The sequence below is a fragment of the Lutjanus erythropterus genome, chromosome 1 (assembly GCF_056507025.1).
Source record: "Lutjanus erythropterus isolate fLutEry1 chromosome 1, fLutEry1.hap2, whole genome shotgun sequence".
In the NCBI taxonomy this organism is placed as follows: Eukaryota; Metazoa; Chordata; class Actinopteri; order Lutjaniformes; family Lutjanidae; genus Lutjanus; species Lutjanus erythropterus.
Window position 1 is genome coordinate 21,210,200 of NC_139317.1, and position 18,208 is coordinate 21,228,407.

Sequence of the window (18,208 nt, forward strand, 5' to 3'; positions counted from 1 at the left end):
GAGACATGGCAACATACTACACACATGCAAAAAAAAAGAAATGTAATTGCTAGTGATATTTATTACACGGTGCACTAGTCGGTAGTACTGTTGAGAGTGAATAACGCAATATACCTTAAAAAATCTCGAAAGATAAAACCAAAAATTGCAACGATTAAAAAATATGAATAAATATCTTCTTAAATATGAATTTTTTCTTGTTTCTTTACTCCTTTATGACTGTAAAGGAGTAAAGAGGAGAGGAGTCTTATTTTGTCCACACCTTTGGCTGTGGGCAAAATAAGACATTTGAGGACATCATCTTGGCCTTTGGGAAATACTGACCAACATTTTTCACCATTTTGTGGACCAAACCACCAAGAAAATAATAATCAGATTAAACAATAATGTAATAATTGTTAGTCACAGTCCTAAAAAAACAGATATTTAAACTGTCTAAACCTAAATTTCCATTTAGTAGGATGAATGTTCTGTTTAAATTCTAAACCCTCATGATAAGAGTGGAATTAAAGAAAACAGTTTGAATGCTGGAGAAGCATAAATGGAGAAGTTAAAGTTTCTTTTGAGAGAAAACTGAGTAAAACAGAATAAACCTACAGTATGCGTGTACGCTAGTGTCTTTCTGTCCTCTTTTGGGTATTAAAGATCGAGACTCAGCAGGCCCTCATTGTTCCTGGCTTGTACAAAGAAGCTCAGCCGATACTCTATCCCCAGCTCCAGTCCCATGGTTCCCTAATGCTGTGAAACCTCTGGGATCTTCAGATAGGCTGCTCTGCCAAACACTAAACCATCAGCTATTATTAGGTTAAACAGAGGACCTCTAACTCTCCCTTGAATAATGTGCACGCCATATAAAATTGCATCATGACCGATGGAGGGAAATGCAGCCTTGCTGCTATTAAAGAAACATGTCTTGTCCTCCGTGTGCGGGTGTTGTTTTTCTTGTTGTGTATAAGCTACATCTGCAGGCAGACCCCAAACGCTGTACGTTGTGAGTGCGGAGCTGCTTTGATGTGAGCGGAGCGAAGAAGAGCACAGGCACTTGTGGGCAATAGACATGGGAGGCAGGTGGTTGTCTGTGACAGACGGGTCTGTGGTAAAGAGACCCAGAGGGCCTCTGAAGTAGCTCTGCAGTTGGCCACAGAGACCCTGAACACCTCAGCATTACAGCACAACACACAAACACACACACACACACACACACACACACACACACACCAGCATGACACTTGAATAGCCTGTGTAGCAGCCTGCTCATGATGCTGGGGTGTGTATGCTGACAGTGTAGGTAATTGATACGCAAAGGATCACTCAGGTGTTGTCTTTAGTGGAAGATTAAAGGATGTCAGTAACAGGATTTTACTAAGATTTATGATGACAAGTGTCTAAATACCAACAACCAATGTTTAAATTAATTATAAATACTATAATACTACTATTTGTTACTACTATTTCACATGTTAAATTATTTATTCTGTGTTGCACCTCTGTAGAATAATGTCTACAAAGTGCAAAAATGGCAAAAAAAAAAAGAAAAGTAAATGATAAAAAATCATATCGGTCTTAAATGATGGAAAAACTGAAAACAAACAAACAAACAAAAAAAAAATCTCCATTCAGTTAAAAAAAATGAGGAAAACATCAGGGGATACAAAAAAAAAAACATGAACACATTTGATATGCAGTTATGACATTAAATCATTTGACTCCCTAATGAAGCGCTGGAGTTTATTTGTTTTAAGGTCTAACATGGTCATGGTGTGACAATAAAGGCTTTTTAATTGCTTAAAGAGAGAGCATGTTGGAGATTTTTTTTGTGACTTTTGAGTACACATGTATCCCTTATCCAAAAAGCACCTTAAGAAAACTCAATTTGCGAAGCACTCCTACCCAAACATGTAACTAATTAATTGATTAATTTTGAACTATTATATTGATCGCCAAACATTTGATGGTCAACCAACAGATAATCGATTAATTGATTTTAGTAATTTTTCAAGAAAAAGGAGAAAAACTTTATGAAATTAAACTGAATATTTTTGAGTTGTGAACAAATCAGGACATTTAAGGACGTCATCTTGGGATTTGAGAAACACTGATAAACATTTTTCGCAGTTTTTATTACACTTCATGGACCAAACAATTAATCGATTAATCAAGAAAATAATTAACAGATTGATCAACAATAAAAATAATTGTCAGTTGCAGCCTTAGTTTATATTATATATTATTGCCTCCTATATCCTTTATCTTGTGTCGTATGGACACAAGAGACATTCTCAACTCATATACTGTTCTGTTAGGAGTGTAAATGTTTTATGGATATATTGTTTTAAGAACTTTTTTTTACTAAAGAAAGTGAAACTAGACAAAATGAGCAAAAGAGAAAAGATTGGAAAGGTAAAATGGAGGACGACAGGGAGTGATAGAGAGAAAAGAAAAGGGGAAGGCATAAGGCGAAAGGAATGAGAGTGTTGCCTTTGCTGATTACCTGACTCCACTGCTGTGCCATGCGTCTGTGTGGGCTGTGCCCTGAACCCGTGCCAGCTGATTAACCCAGCACTGCTCCACTCCCCTCAAGCACTCTCCACTGTCTCTGCCACACCGCATAATCATCCAACACAGGGCTGGGAGGTGCATAGTCGGCCGGTAGGTCGTGCCACCCTGGCGCTTGGTACCAGACCACCCTACACACCGCTGCAACTCTGCCTGGAGCTCGACATGCAACGCAGGGATGAGAATTTGGCACTGTCAACACTCCTGCCTAGTTTACCACATTCCTGACTTTTTATTTAGGATTGTCAGTGGCTCCAGACGTGTTTCTATCATTTAACCCTGCTGTATTACACTCTGTTATCACACTGCTGCTGATTAAAGCTCACTTTTCCATGAGTATGTGTTGGATTCGGATGTGTGTCGTGTTTATTCTCTTCACTATGGAGGGCCAAAGTTTAAATCAGAGCTAAGTGTTCCCCTGTTAAAGGCTGCAAACTCCTGGCTGCTTAGCTACCTTCTGCTTTCTCAGACTCCACAAACCATAATTAACACCACCTTCTGTCAGATGCAACCCTCAGCCATGGTCTGCGTGCTGCTGACTATACACTCCCATGTGCAGAGTATTCTCCCCCTCCAGCCCTCTCCCATTCTTCTCCCCGTTCTCTTCATGTCTCTGTTTGTGCACGGGGAGCACTCAGCCAGTCAGCCAGAGACAGGACCCTTAGTTAAATACTAAACCATACACAGGTGGGACTGAAAAACAACAACAGCTTGAGACAGGACACAGATTTACGATGGCTCAAGGCACTCAGCTGAGAATAGGTCTCCGCTAGAAAATGAACAAATTACACAGCAGTCACCCCAACACAAATGCACACTCAAAAGCAATTTGAGAAATTACAGTTGGGGAGGTTTCTCTGTGTAGTCTCTGCAGATGAAAAGTAAAGCCTGAGCACATTATGGATATGCCCTATGAAAGTGTACCTCATCATTTCATCTCAGTTTTTCACTTGTCATGTCTCATTTACCCGCGCAGCTAGCTCTGTCGAAGACACAGAAGCTGCCGTGTGAAAGCCACAGAAGGAGCCATTTGATACGGCCAAATCGCCCCTGAGTCGCTAAAACTACCCAGCAATCACTGCATTTGAATGAAAAACTGTCAAAAAAGCTCAATGGAGCCCTGACAGAACATGGAAACACACTCATCATCATTTAATATAAATCCCATCCCTTGTTGCCACCCCTCCCGACTTTTGTTTGTCTTACAGGAATCTGACAGCAATAAAGTATGTTCCCTGTACTCCTTCCGGAACAATTCCACTTCCCCACACAAGCCGGAGGAGGGGGCCCGGGAGCGAAGTGACCTGCTGAGCGGATCAGCGTTTGGAACTCCAGAGCGCCGCAAAGGAAGCCTGGCAGACGTAGTGGACACGCTGAAGCAGAAGAAGCTGGAGGAGATGACAAAGACAGAGCAAGACGGTATGACTCCATCTGTGTGTGTGTTTGGGGTAAACGGGCGGAGGAATACCTTTTATCTCATCCAGATCTTCCCAATTTTCCCCTTTTTCTTCTTATCCGTTTCTAGCTTCCTGACTGTCCGTCTCTTTTCTCTTGTATTTTTCTGGTTCACACACTCGTGCAGACACACACAAGCTGGAGATGAAAAAGTTGGAAAACACTAAATTTCAAGGTGACTTAATTCTGTTCAGTTCAAGTTCTGAAATAATTTTATCAACTAATATTTTGTTGTGATAGTTTCTTTTTCTTCTTTAGATAAACTTAAATCTTTGAGTTTTAGAAACAACCCAAAATTTGTATTTCAGAAAATTTTGAGTAAACTCACTGAAGTGAAAGTGAATAAAAGTTGATAATGTAACATTCTTAGTTGCAACCACTGAATTTTCAGGCACTCAGCAGTTTTTCAAAATACAATTTTGTCTGGTCTTTCCAAATCTTCCCTCTCTCTTCTTTTTATACGTTTCCACCTTCCTGACTGTCTGCCTCCTTTCTCTTGTATCTTTCTGTCTCACACACTCAAGCGGGCACACACACACGCTGGGAATACTGACGTTACTGTGTTTCCAGTTTGTTCTGAACCTCTTCCAATGTGACAAAGACTGTGTGGCAATGCACCTCAGCATAAGTGTGGTCCTCCTCCATGCCAAGGCAAACTCTTTGACTATAAAACTCATAGTGCTGACCTGACGCCAGGAACATTACCTCTTTTTATTTTGCTACACAGAACACTTTTCACTCGGTGCAGGTATTCATCAAAGTTTGCTACCCACAAAGCCCTGCTCACTGGTTTTACCTGTTTCACATACCTAAATAATTCATTTTATTCAGCGCACCATGACGATTACAGAGTTTTCATTATCCTACAATTACACTCATAGAAAAACTCCTTTCCTGAGATAAGACAGTTGGGTCTGTGTCATATCTGCACCCCGTTTTACCCCGTTCGGCTCTCCCTCCCACAGCCTGCAGTCTATCAAGAGTATGGCGGAAAAACAAATATTTGAAAGAGCTGCTGAAACACATCCCCCTTCTTAATTAGGGCTGTAGTAATATAACTACATCCAATCAAATGTTAAACCCCCTTGGGAATGCATGTGTCTCATTTAGTGTCTGGGGAGCTCTTAGCTTAAGCACTTCATCAGACGAATAAATTAGACCTCTGTTAGCCTAAAAATAATTTGCCACTTCTTTTTTAAGTGTTCGTTTGGTGATCTTTGCATCAGAGCATCACAGGCCTCTCACCAGATAATCATTTAGCCACATTGTCCTGATACGGGGACTGATTATTTGTGGTGTCGTTTAGAGATAATAAAAGACAGAACAATCAGCCCTCATTCATCCGAGCACCTGTAATTTAGAGATTATTTAGAAATCTGAAAAGTTTGGATTATTGAAACGGATTGAAATGACCAACAAAGGTCAAGATGTATTTGAAACGTTAAACACACAAAACATTCTGGTGCACATAAGCATGCCAACAATTTTTCACCCTTTAGGCCAATTAAGGCTTTTCCAGATGTGTAAAATTTAATTATTTGTACTGTAATTGATACATCTGCAATACAGCGAATACATTTGCTTCTGTGGGGAGTTTTCATTTTTTTCCTGAGTTCATGAGGGTTTCTTCTGAATTCTAGTTTTCTTCTACATCTACAGACATGAATATTAGGAATATGCAGCTTTCTTGCTATTGGTATTCTTGTCACTGGGCCAAGGACAGAAGGCCTGTAAGACTCCCTAAAAACCTGGTATTTTATGCCGATGGGTGTGGTTTTGCATGACGTAGCAGTGCACGGCGAGCTCTGTGAGAACATACTTATAATATGAGATCAGTTTATTTAATGCATGTCAACTATGAATGTGAAAATACTATTCATGTTTTACTATGATTTATGTAATTTGACTCATGCCAATGTACATGGAAATTGACAGTTTTTTGTTGTTGGACATAATGTAGTCCACTCAAATGTCAATATATTTTAGCTCTAATTAGGTGTACATATTTCCAGTATAAAGTTAAGATGGTCAGTTTAAGAGTTTATCTACAATCAGGTAAAAGTCATTGGAAAATCTGTAGGGAAGTCTAGTCACAGTTGCAGGTACTCCAGCAGCAAAAGGAGTAAAAAAATAGATGTATTTACATGTATCAATGATCACAAAAAATAAAAAAAATCATCCATGTTTGAAGTTACAATTCAGTCTGAGGTCCCTTGTGTGTTTAATCTTGGGGTTAAGGCAAAGATTAGGTTAATGAATATACATTTTTAGGTTATGGTTTTGCTAGCTTATCCAAAAAGTGACAAGAGGACCCAACACAAGCCAACGAGAATCGGGCACACAACACTCTGGACCCTTTTCCACCATGTAGCAAGTCAGCTTCACCAGTTTGAGTGGAACTATTTTAATCAAGGATGTCATCTACAGAGGACATTGCAAAATGCAAAAAAAAAAAAAAAAAGACACACCCACTTTGCTTCCCAAGAAAAAGCTGCCATCTTTTGGTCCCAGCTGGGAACCACCCTTTAGGGATCTATTTTTGGTGGAAATGCTCTGGTTCAAAATTAGGTGCATGAACCAGGACGGGGTTGGGTTCATGTTGGTGGAAAAGGCCTATCTGTGTGTGACGCAGGACATAAGGCACCGTCCCTGGGTGAAATAATATGTTTTTAGGGAGTCCTGTTGACCCACAGTAGCTTAGCGGACGAATTTTGGTTGGTAAAAAAAAAAAAGCAAATCAGTTCTGCGAGTAGTTCTTTGTTTTACTTCAAGTAAGAACATATTTCATGCTGTAAGTGTCTTGTTCCTCACGGAGTTGATTTTCGGGCCAGGATTGTCAGTGCTCTCTGTGGTGACAGCGAGCGTTATGGTAATGAGCCCCAGCTGGTGAAGGCTGGTTGTTGCAGTAATTTAAATGGTCAAGTGCAGCTTGTAATCCAGGGCCGTATGTTAGCGCAGGGAGGAGAGGGTGCTTTAGAGTGCCATACAGCTGTTTTAATCTCCTGTTAATAATAGAGACTTGGTCTGCCTCATGCACTGTGTATCATCACCACCTAAATAAACTCCCTTGTTGGAGGAAATTAGTTTCCGAGCAGGGAACACAGCAGAAGACAAGAGCCTCACAAAGTTCAGTGTGCTGTCCCCAAGCTGCAGGAACTGAGAGATACTCTGTTCTTGAGAGCACTTGAGGAAGCTTCAGTGGTGATGATCAGTGATTACTGTAAAATGGAGGGAGAGGGACTCTCAGAAAGTGCCAAAGGAAAACCTCCTGAAAACCTCTGAGAAATCATAATCTTATGTCTTTGTTTCTGGGGAGAGACATCACTAGAGATTGAAAAGGACAGGATTAACCTATTAAAGAATATACAAAAAGGTTGGAGAAGCCATTTGTTGTCTTAATGATGTCGCTAATGTAGCACAAGCAAGAGACGAGCTAAATATATCGCTTATCTAAGCATGACAACTGTTGTGTCTAATTCTGCTTCTTTGGTGCCTGCCTGGTCGGGATCACAGAGGTCCTCAGAGACCCTTCACCATCTGCTGCCATTCTTCTCTGGAGTTCCTTGTCTGGTCAAGATAGTTCATTGTCCTGGTGGGCTGAGGATGAACGCGGTGACCTCAAGTGTGTTGGGAAAACAAATGGTCTGTGGTGCACTTTTTACACAGTACATTGCTCATATATGGAACGTGACATACCACTTAAAGTGATGCCAACATTGATGGAAGCTTTGGTTTTGAAAGCTCCCTGGACGTCTTTATTAGCCTTTTACATGTGATTTTTTTTTTTTTATGGTCTGAAATTCCAATCAGTTTCATTTTATTGTTGTGGTGTCAGAATCACCAAAGCCTGATATCTCACCTTTTCAGTAAAAACTAAGCTTAAAAGTACATTATCTGAATGGTTAGGGATTAGGTTAGGGGATTTTGGTAAACTGATCTTTACAGTATATGTAAGAATTGGCCACCAGTTGAATTCATACTCTAGTTAAATTAGGGGTAGCATATCATCTTCCAACTATCAAGTCCCACTCCTTTTCACCCTGTGCTCCAGTGGCAGTTGAATAAGATTGGTACCTCAGCCAACTTTCTCCTGTCATGTTTCTTGTACTTAGATATGCTATGTGCTAGGCTCGTATATGTTGAAAACAAAACCAAATATTAAAGTCAGTGACAGCGACATATATTTACATCTTACGTTAGCAAAATGCACGCTTGCTACTAGCTAGTCAATCTACGTCAACCATTGCTAGCTAGTTAGAGTGTGTTGCTAACATTAGTTTACTTAAAATTTGAACCTATATGTAGCTTTTATTGGAAAATGCTAAAGTTAACTGAGGTAAACAGTTATTTGACCAAAGAGCAAGAAGGGGCGGGACTTAGGAAGGGTCAATTAGCTACCTGTATAAAATCTTGCTAAATTAAGTTACAAAGTCAGTACGAGACATGATGTGCCAGGGCTAACTGTTTATCATGCTAACTTATTTCTTCATAGTTTTTTTTTTTTTTTTGGTTTGTTTTTTAACTAAGATTCTTACATGTAATTCCTTTAAGCAGAGATAAGACGGTAAAGACAACACTTAAGCAAATATTTGCCTTATTTTAGTAATACTGTATATGTCCGTTCAAAAACATTGACCATGATGCCTTATATAAACATTTTAACAATACAGGTGGTGTCGGTATTATAGGTATCTCTCTTCCATTCTTCCATCTCTATATATTTGTACCCTTTCACCCTCTCTATCCTTCCACCCTTCCTCTCCATTTCTGGTCCTTAAAGTGCTTTAAGTGCTTGTGACTGTGCTAATGAATGAAAATGTCCTCCCAGCAGCAAGCACCGCATTTAGCTGAATAGTCACCTTTGCTGTAAAAGCTCTATTAGGCCCAGTTGCCAGCAGGGCTAACGATTGTGCCCCATGTTTATTTACTAGGTATTGTAAATGCATTATTTATGGGTAGGTCTCCAGACAGCACTTGTCAAGAGTTAAAAATGTCAGTATAAAGTATTAGGGGGAAAAAGAAAAATAGCCACCATTATAAAAACCCAAGGTGACCTTGATTTGATTCACATGCAATTAGAACAGTTTTATATAATGCACTAAAGTATGAATCAATACTGTGCAAGTCAACACAGAAAATACTTTGTGTGTTGAGTCTTTATGATCGTCCCCAAGACAAGGACGGGTAATTCGGTTTAAGCTTGCAGTCTTGGCTTTTAGGGATTTTTCTGGGCTCTGGGTCTGCTTGTTGAGTTGTTGCCAGTGAAACCACTGCTGAATTGGATGCAGTTATGTATCTTTTATTATCTTTGTGTTATTGAGTGGGATGTAGGGACAGGCGGAGTCTCATTCTTTCTTTTTGGTCTGGTAAGTAAAGCATATAGATATGAGCAAACAAACAAAAAAGAATGTTAGTTGCTCCCATTCCAACATGTTTAGTATTTTTTTTAAAGTTGTTTCAGTTGAGCTGTGTATCTACCTTCCAGTGTTACAGTTTCTTATTAGTTAAAGGTTCAAGATTATCAAAAATAAAGATGCTTTGGGTTTGTAAAGGGTCCTGAACACAAAAAATTGAAGAGAAAATAAGAAAATACAGGTAGAGATCAGGGTCTCTGCTGATACAGGCACTGCCACACACATCTAGTGGGTCATAAATGATTATTATTTTTATAATAATCATTTTTATAATAATAATAATAATTATTATTATTTTATAATAATCATTTTATAGGAAAATTCTACATAATATGCATTTTAGTTTAGTTTTCATGTATAATCTATAGCTATAATCTATTAATATCAATAACTTAACCATTCTCCATGAAAGAAAAAAAAAGAATGCAGACACACTTTGAGACTTATCTCTTTTTTACAACAAAATTGGTATGGACATTAAGGGTTTTTTTAAAATGTGGCTTAACCTGCCAAAAAACAGTTGATTGACCCTTTTCACTTTGTCAGTAAACAAGTTTGCCTATTTCAGTTTTTTTGTTTATTTTTTCTGATGCACAGTGGAAAGATGAGACTCAGCTCCTGTCTGTGCAGGAGAACAGAGAGAAAGGTGTTTTTATAAGTATGTGTGTTCAGCTCTCAGTACTTTTGTAGCTTCAAGCTGAATCTCTGTTGTTTGAAGTTAAGCTTCTCTCTTGAGCTGCTATTTATACTTTCAGGCATCTGCCTCATTTTACTGTTTCATGTTCACTTTCAGCTGTATAGAAGTCCTGTAAAGTTACTGCAAATGCAAACCCACCATTTCCTCATTTTGTGACTTCATGATAAAAGCTTATAGAGAAGAAAATAATGGGGGGCTTTTATTGTGAAGAATTTATAGGAAATAAAATGTTTATCCTGCTTTACTGATGCTTGTCTTTAGTCAAGGAAAGAAATACATGCAAGGAAAAAAACAGAAATAAAGGATGTCTGTCCTTAATACTCAAGAGTGTCAGAGTGGATATAATAGGTGGTCAAGCAAACTACTCAACACCTGGACTCCTTTGACACTGTCACGGCTAATTAGCTTAGCAAAGGGGAGCCTTACCACCATTCAGCCAAACTATGACCAATTTTTAATCTCAGGTGGAAGGATATTTAATGGCTGCTGAAAAAAGAATGCCTCTATTACAGTGGCAGGTAACCACACCATTGAAGCAACTGCGTTCAGATCCATGGGGGTCATACATGCGAGTATACTGTATGTGTTCCTATGTTATTACTCCTCTTCCTCTGCCTTTCTCACCTCTCCTCTATTTATAAGTGTAATCCCCCTGGTGAGGTTGTGTATTATCACTGTATAATGACTGTGCAGTAGGTTGAGTGCGGGGGAGTGATCAGCATTGTGTGTGTATAGCCCCAGGTCATTATCCTCTATTACAACAGGCCATGTAATGAGATTCAGGGATGGGTGAAAGCTTTGGAAGAGAATAGGATCAGCTCTAAGCCTGTGGTCTGATTAGCACTGATGAACTCTTGACTCTGTTGTAACACTGTCACCCCGTCAGTGTCACAGCCCCTGCTGACTCCAAACAGACGGAGGCTTGCTGGAAATTGACTGCAGGTGCTTAATAGCGCAGACAGATTTATCTTTTGGAAATGTATTTAGTTTAAATGTAGCATTAAAAGAGTTCTAAAAGGTTTTCCAAAAGTATACTCCTGTACGTATAATGCAGTCTGTATTATACATTACCCGGCCCCCTCCCCCCCCAAACAGACTGATGCACTTTCTCCCCTCCTCTTACACTTCCCTCCCTTCTCCCCTCTCCTCTCATCCCAGCTGCCATGTCATCTGGTTCTGCTTTATCCCACCTAATTAATAGGAATCTTTGTTATAATGATCTGAGCATGAGCCTCTGACTCTATGCATATGCAATGAGGGCTGCAAATCCAGTTGCCTTGGTTGCCGATTTTGAGGCATTCTTCACACATAGCTCTACGCTGCCTCTGAGAGCAGCATCCTACCGGACAGCGCGAGGCCGGGACCCTCTTGGCAGGACTCACACAGGCCAAACATCAGTCAAGCACCAGCATTTCTCCTGTGCTACTGCCGCGTTCCCACCTCCTTTAATAATCTGTTCTTTATACTGTCAACATGATTTCAGCAGGCTACTTATCTTGATGCAAGTAATCTATTTGATCAAATGGCCAATATAGTTTTGTGTGTGTGAGTGCATATACTGTATGTGTCAGTGGGGGCCTTCCTCTGTGTGTGTGTGTGTGTGTGTGTGCATGTGTGTGTGTTCTGTCTTGGCCTGTGGCGTGGTGCAGCAGCCCAGCGGAGCAGTGCTCTGGTCTGTCACTTTTGTTTGAATAGGTAATGTAGATCTGTTCAGGCTGAAGAGACATGAGCTGGAATCGCTTGTTAGGACACATGATCAAAAGCGGCTCTCTGCTCTCTGCCAATCAACCCTCTTGTCACCCTGTGAAGCAGACGTTAAATAGATTTTTCGGCTGTATGCCGCGGGCAGCCTGCCAGCCTGACATGTGAACTTTCACAAAAAAGATACCCTGCCCCTCACTACTCCCTAATCTCACTTCCTTCATCCTCTTCCTCCTCCGTGTCCAGTTTTTGCTTCCTTTCGTTTTTCCTCTCCCCTCTTCCACGTTCCCTCCACCATCTTGTCACCCTTACCTGATCCAGATCAACCTTTTCCCTCCTCCTAAGATTTTTGTCTCCCACCCCATCTTACTCTCCAGTGACAAAGTTGCTCCACTGCCAGACTGAGATCAGAGCCCAGGGCTAAATGGAGTGGCTGTATGAGGGGAACAGGGAGTGCAGAGTGCCTGGTCCTCTGCTGAATTATGTATTTACTATCTGTTCCAAAACACAGCCTTCACATAACACTGGCACATCCACCACAGGACGACAGGGGCCAGGGGGCCGACACAGGTTTCACTTTACACAAGCTAAGATATAGATTTTGTTGCCCCTTTCAGAACGGGAACCCTTTCTGCTGTCTTGGTCATTCAGATGACAAAACAAGCAGCTGCTTCTTCAATGTGCCATTCTTTGCATTCAAGATCACCTTCCCCACTTCTCATATTCCGATTAGTCAACAGTAGCAACTGCTGTGGAGCATTCCAGGGGCCATCTTCCCGGGTTTCAGCTGTTGAGCGTGTCCCCCTGCACCCATGCAGCACAAAACTCCCATTGTGATCCTGGCTTACTGGCTGCACAGGAACCCCTTGATAGGAGGAAACGGGTGTCTCTGAGAGACAAATCACAGCCAGAGCTGCACAGAGGCTTGCTTGTCTTTACACACTCACACACCAGTGCACTGGTTGTAGGTATGTCTCGTCAGTGACGTCACAGTGTGCAGTAGCAATTTGGGGAAATGTTTATATTTTCAGTTAGAAAAAAAACAATAGATTTGCCTCAGAGCTGTATATGGGTGATTAAATCAGCAGCAGTGTGTAAAGACCTGAATGTTTTATGTGACACCCCAGTATTTGGAGAGGCACAGAGATCATGAAACACTGACACATAAGAAGGCAGAAGCCATTAATGCTACTATATCTGTCAGTGGGCCGTGACGCCAAGAATTGGGAAATGCAGCTAAAAGGAACATGAAGGAACATAATGCAGACAGGCTTCATATAGTCGGGACAGTGGAGGGGGGAGGGGCTGCGGTGGTCAGAAATAGGGAGAACAGGGGCTATTCCACAATGGGATGGGGTGCAGAGGGAGGGCACATGTGTCCTGCTGTGTGTGTGCGTGTGTGTGTGTGTGTGTGAATGCCTGCAGTAGGGTTACACTGGGAGACTTGTGTGCCAGCTCAGTATCACTGTCCTAGCTGTGGCATTCAGCTCCCAAGCATTCTCCACACATAACTTGACAAAAGAGCCGGTGTCATCTGACCGAGGATCAAAATAGTGTGAGTGTAACTCACACCCTGGGCACAGACAGCCTCTGTGGCCTGCTAATGATTTCAGAGCACATTGCGGGCTTGTTTTGTAAGTCAGACGTACGTCAGCCATCCAGCTAAGAGATCCGCCCTGACACAAGCAAACATGACAACTGGTGTACATGCAGCCTATTAACATATTTGCATTGTTTTTCCCAAACAGAAAGCATGTCTTACACCAAACTTTGATGGTTGCCTCTTGAACAAAGAGACTCTTTAATCAGCAGTGATGAAACAGATGTTTCCTCCCACTCAATGCTTTTTCTTTCTCCTTGCTCAATAACATTACATGCGCCAGCAGATGAGATGAGGATGTCAGAAGAAACGAATAGGAATGTGTTTTATTGCACTGCAAAGCCTTAGTGCCAATGATTATAATTATTTGACGAACATCATTTCTCTTTGGAAGTATCTCCAGGATCATTTTTTAAAGTCTGCACCAGTCAGGTGGTTAATATGTTTTAAGACCACATTGTCAATTGCACATCGTGAAATTCAATCGATTAGTTGACATTATTATTTGAAATTAGGATTAATGATTTGTTGCTGTCGCCTTTTTGCTATTCATGTTCCAATTAGCATAATATTGGATAAAGGAGATTGGGAATCATTTTACTTCCTTTCCTGCACACCTCATCTTCCTCTTTTACTTATTTTTTTGTCATTTTTTCCTCTGGGTGGGTGGCTTTTTGCTCAACAAAGCTGATACTGTAAGCCTGCCGTTAGCTTCCCCGATGTGAGCTGGACCAATGAGCTCAGTTGGTCATGAGAAGCAAATTTCTCCATCTTTGCCAGGAGGTCTCAGTCCATATGGCTCTGTATCCAAAAGAAAGGAAAAGTCCTGACTGAAAAGAAAAATGCAGCTTGTATTATTGCTGAACCAACTTGAACAACAGCACATTGAGACACTTAGCTGTGGGCAAATGAATGGAGACCGTCTGCGAGTGGGAATGCTTAACCTTTAGAGGTGCTGTGGTTACTTCATGATTTCTTTATCCAGTGACAAGGCAGGAAGCAGAATTTCATTTTGAACTTATTAATTCAGTAATTGTGTCGACTCTTGAAACTTCTGAATGGTAGAGATTTTTGTTGTGTGCATACATCTTCTTTTTCTCTCAGAAATCTGAAAATAGTGCCCTTTGGTCTTAAAGTCCATGTGTGCATCCTAATCTCTGGCATCTCAGTAAACAAAGTTGGCTGTGAGATTCAATAAATGAGTTTAATTACTATTTGAAAATGAGAAAGCTAAACTGCAGAGAGAGAAATTAATAATACCCTCACTACGAGTCTAGATTTTTCTCTCAAAATCTGTCATTTACTTTGACTGGAAATTAGAATATAGTTGTATAGCACACAGCCCTTTAGCCAAATTCAACACATTTACAGTTTGTATGCTGCATTACCAGTACAGTATATTAACCATCTTATTCTTGTAATCTGTGCTTTTTTAAATGTCAGATCTTATGGTTCAATCTGTGAAGCACATCGCCGTCGTCCAGTGTTTATGATGAAATAAAGTTTCGATGTCTATACCCGACACTTGGCTTCACTGCAAATTGTAATGCATTCATGTGGATCCTATTAGTCTCTTTTTGTCCTTGTAGAGTCAGACAGCCATTAATTTACTAAATCACACTGAACAGCCATGATCACAGTACTCCACGTTTTCTTCGCACGTCTATTAATTTAACATAGATGAATAAATGTGAATGTTTTTGTGCATTGATTAGCAGGCAAGTTTATATCTGACAGTTAAATTGCAGGGTACCCAAAAAATCTCTCCAATGCAAGGTACCCAGTAATTTAATTTTTGTGTGAAATTATTATAATTTATTACAGTGTGTGGACCCTAATGATTACCAACATCAAATGGAAATTATAAATTGAAATCAAGTCCACATATTTCTCCTCGTAATGTTCTTCTTCACAAGTGCTGATCCCCTCATCAGCATCGGCTGAGATTCCAGAAGTAATGTCTACTTTTTCTTTCTAGTAAACCAACCATGCATCACTACATCTTTTTCTCTCTTGCCGTCTTTCTGTTGCTTTCTCGCTCTGTTAATATCTAGTTAAAAAAATAAATTAACCACTGCACTTGAGATATGTGCTTTATAAACAGTTTTATTAGGCTGACTATTATCAAATAGACAATTGTGTTAAAAAAAAAAACAAAAAACAAAAAAACACATTTCATCTTGCTCCATTTTAATAAAACCTCCACTTGTCTTTGGCCTTGCCCGGTTCTTTATACATGTACTCTGGTTTTCTTTAATTTAATCAAATTAGCAATTGTTTGTTTCCCTGATGAGTTGTGGGGTGCATTGTACTGATATCCGTGCTCAATAGACTCCCTCTGCTGCCTGAATAGATGCTTCGAAGCAGAGAAGGGGAGAGGAGAGGGAATGAAAAGTTCATTTTGCTATCCAAGCATTTAATGGTCCTAGTTCTTAAAAGTGACCTTGTGGGGTAGAGAGTGAAGCAGCACAGCAGCTCCTTCCAGATGCACACATGGCATCCATCGGGGGCACAATCACGCACAGTCCCAACACCTCAGGCTCGGACATATGTTGAGTTTTATTTCATTCTTCTGACATTAATCCTATTCACCAGCTGTTCTGCCAGCTGCCACTCTCCGGCTTAAGGGGAGATTGCAGTTTTGGGGGCTCTGAGTACTGGTTTATCTTGGCTCCTCATCTGCTCCTCACGAAGTTTTGATTGGATTTTTTTTCCTTGCCCTCCTCCTCCTACTTCCAGGTTCCTGGAGTTGCATACTTTCCTGCAATCTTTGCCTCTCTTTCAACTTCTTTGCTTTTGTTTTTCCACAAGTTGTGTGTAGATAAGGGGCTGCAATTTGACTTTGAATCTTGGCTTTTTCTGGCCCATGCCCTCTCCAAGGGCTACAAGTCTTCAGCAGTGTTTCTTCAAGACATGTTAAATTAAAGCGAGAGACATGTAGCAATTGTGCATCTAAAAATGAGTATTGCAGTCCAACAAGCGAGTTGTAGTGATCGATGGTATATTAAATAGGTTTAATCCCTATTTAATATATGATTTATTGTTGAAATTAGTTGTTTCCCCTCGCCCCCTCCTCCCATATACGAGGAAGCTCAAGCCGACTGCAGGATTGCTGCAGGAGCACAAGACAAGCACAACATTATAAAGTTACAATAAAAAGAGTTGACGAGTCCTACACTATAATTTGGTCATCTGTTTGTAACAGTCATTTCTGTTGATGTAAAGTTAAGTCCGTTATCCTAAAACAAAAGCCCACTGCTACAAAAACACACATAGACAAATACACAATATACAAGTTGGACTTCAGTGATTGGCTATCTTACTGCCTGCCAGACTCCATTAACATATTACTAATTTTAAATCATTATCTACTCTACTATCAACATCTACTCCTTCTACAAGGTTATTAATGATATCTTACGACTCATGAACAGACACATACTCATTCAGCGAACATTCTGCATTAATTTAAATTAATTAATGTGAGATGGACAAACTAAAACTTTTATTCCGGCCCAAAATAGACATTTTAAAGGGGGACACCATGGCTGTAGTGTTGGTGTCAGAGAAAGGAGTATTTCAGTTTAGTATGTAATCTCTGATGACCTATGTGATGGTTATTTTATGATAAGTTACAGTAAATATATTGCAAGTTTCTCCTTTAATATCCAGAATAATTCTTTCAAACATTCTCCGAGGAAGTTAAGTACAGAAGTTGTTGAGGCACACTAGATTCTTGTCAGCCCTTCAACTTCTCTCACTCTTTCTCCCAAAAAAAGCATTTAAGGCATCCTGGCACTGAAACATGCTCACCCCACAGCCATCTAACAGCATTTCTGTAGGATTAGCCTGGACATGGCCTCAGCCTGTACAGTTATGATTATTGACATATTGGGTCTGACATATTTCACATTTATGTGCATTGTCTGGAAGCATACTCAAGTGTTCTCAATGTCATTTCTGCTGAAGTACGGCCGGGCAGTCTGCGAGCAAGGGCCGCAATGAATTGATCATTGCTCACTGCTCACTTTAATAATTCAAGCCTGATTGCCACAGAGTGCCGCAGTAAAATGGATTGGGAGAGGTCACATGCTGCTCAGCTCAGGAGGTGAAGCCCCTCGGGGATGGTTAACTCATATATGCTTGATAGACACGTGTCCTATTTAGAGAGGTCAGGGTGCTGTGTGTGTGTACGTCTTCTCAGAATGGCCAGGTCAACATGGTGGGATTAACACGTTGGTGCAGATAAAGGTGAGGGATAAAGAAGATGTTCCTGGTCACACAGGCCATCTAAAATAACAAAAAGTTACCTGCATCTTATTTTCCTAGGTAGAACTGCACCGTCCATAAAAGTTCTGACCTGTGGTTGTGTGTCGAGGTCTTTCAGTCCACTTAGCATTTAACTCTGCAGCCTTCAGTTGCTAATGGATTAAATACAAGGAATAGAAATAAACTTGATGGAAGCAGACAAAATGTTCACCAAATATCCAAGAACAGACCATTGAATTGAACAGAATTTATTCCTTGAATACAAACTCAAACTATGGTTACCACTTTGTAAAAGACTGTTGATACAATATCAACCTTCTGCTCAGCTTTCACAAAGCTGCTTCTCAAACTCCTATTCACAAAAAGACCTTTGACTCATTAAGAAGAATTACAACTGAACCATGAGCACGAACTAGAGCATGATAGCAGAAATTTAAACTTCTATACAATACTGATATAATAAAAAGATACTTGATACCTCTTTTGATACCACGACAAAAAGAAAAAATATAGGAT

At 40.3% G+C, this 18,208-nt stretch overlaps 1 protein-coding gene across 5 annotated transcripts in view; it reads left to right on the top strand.

Moving 5' to 3' along the window:
* Positions 1 to 18,208, top strand: part of sox6 (SRY-box transcription factor 6) — a 172,872-nt gene that overhangs the window by 59,089 nt on the left and 95,575 nt on the right. For all 5 annotated transcript variants that reach the window (XM_084716580.1, XM_084716603.1, XM_084716587.1 and 2 more), the window contains one exon: positions 3,765 to 3,975. In XM_084716580.1, coding sequence (XP_084572706.1) covers positions 3,765 to 3,975 — 211 coding nt within the window. The remainder of the gene's footprint in view (positions 1 to 3,764; positions 3,976 to 18,208) is intronic.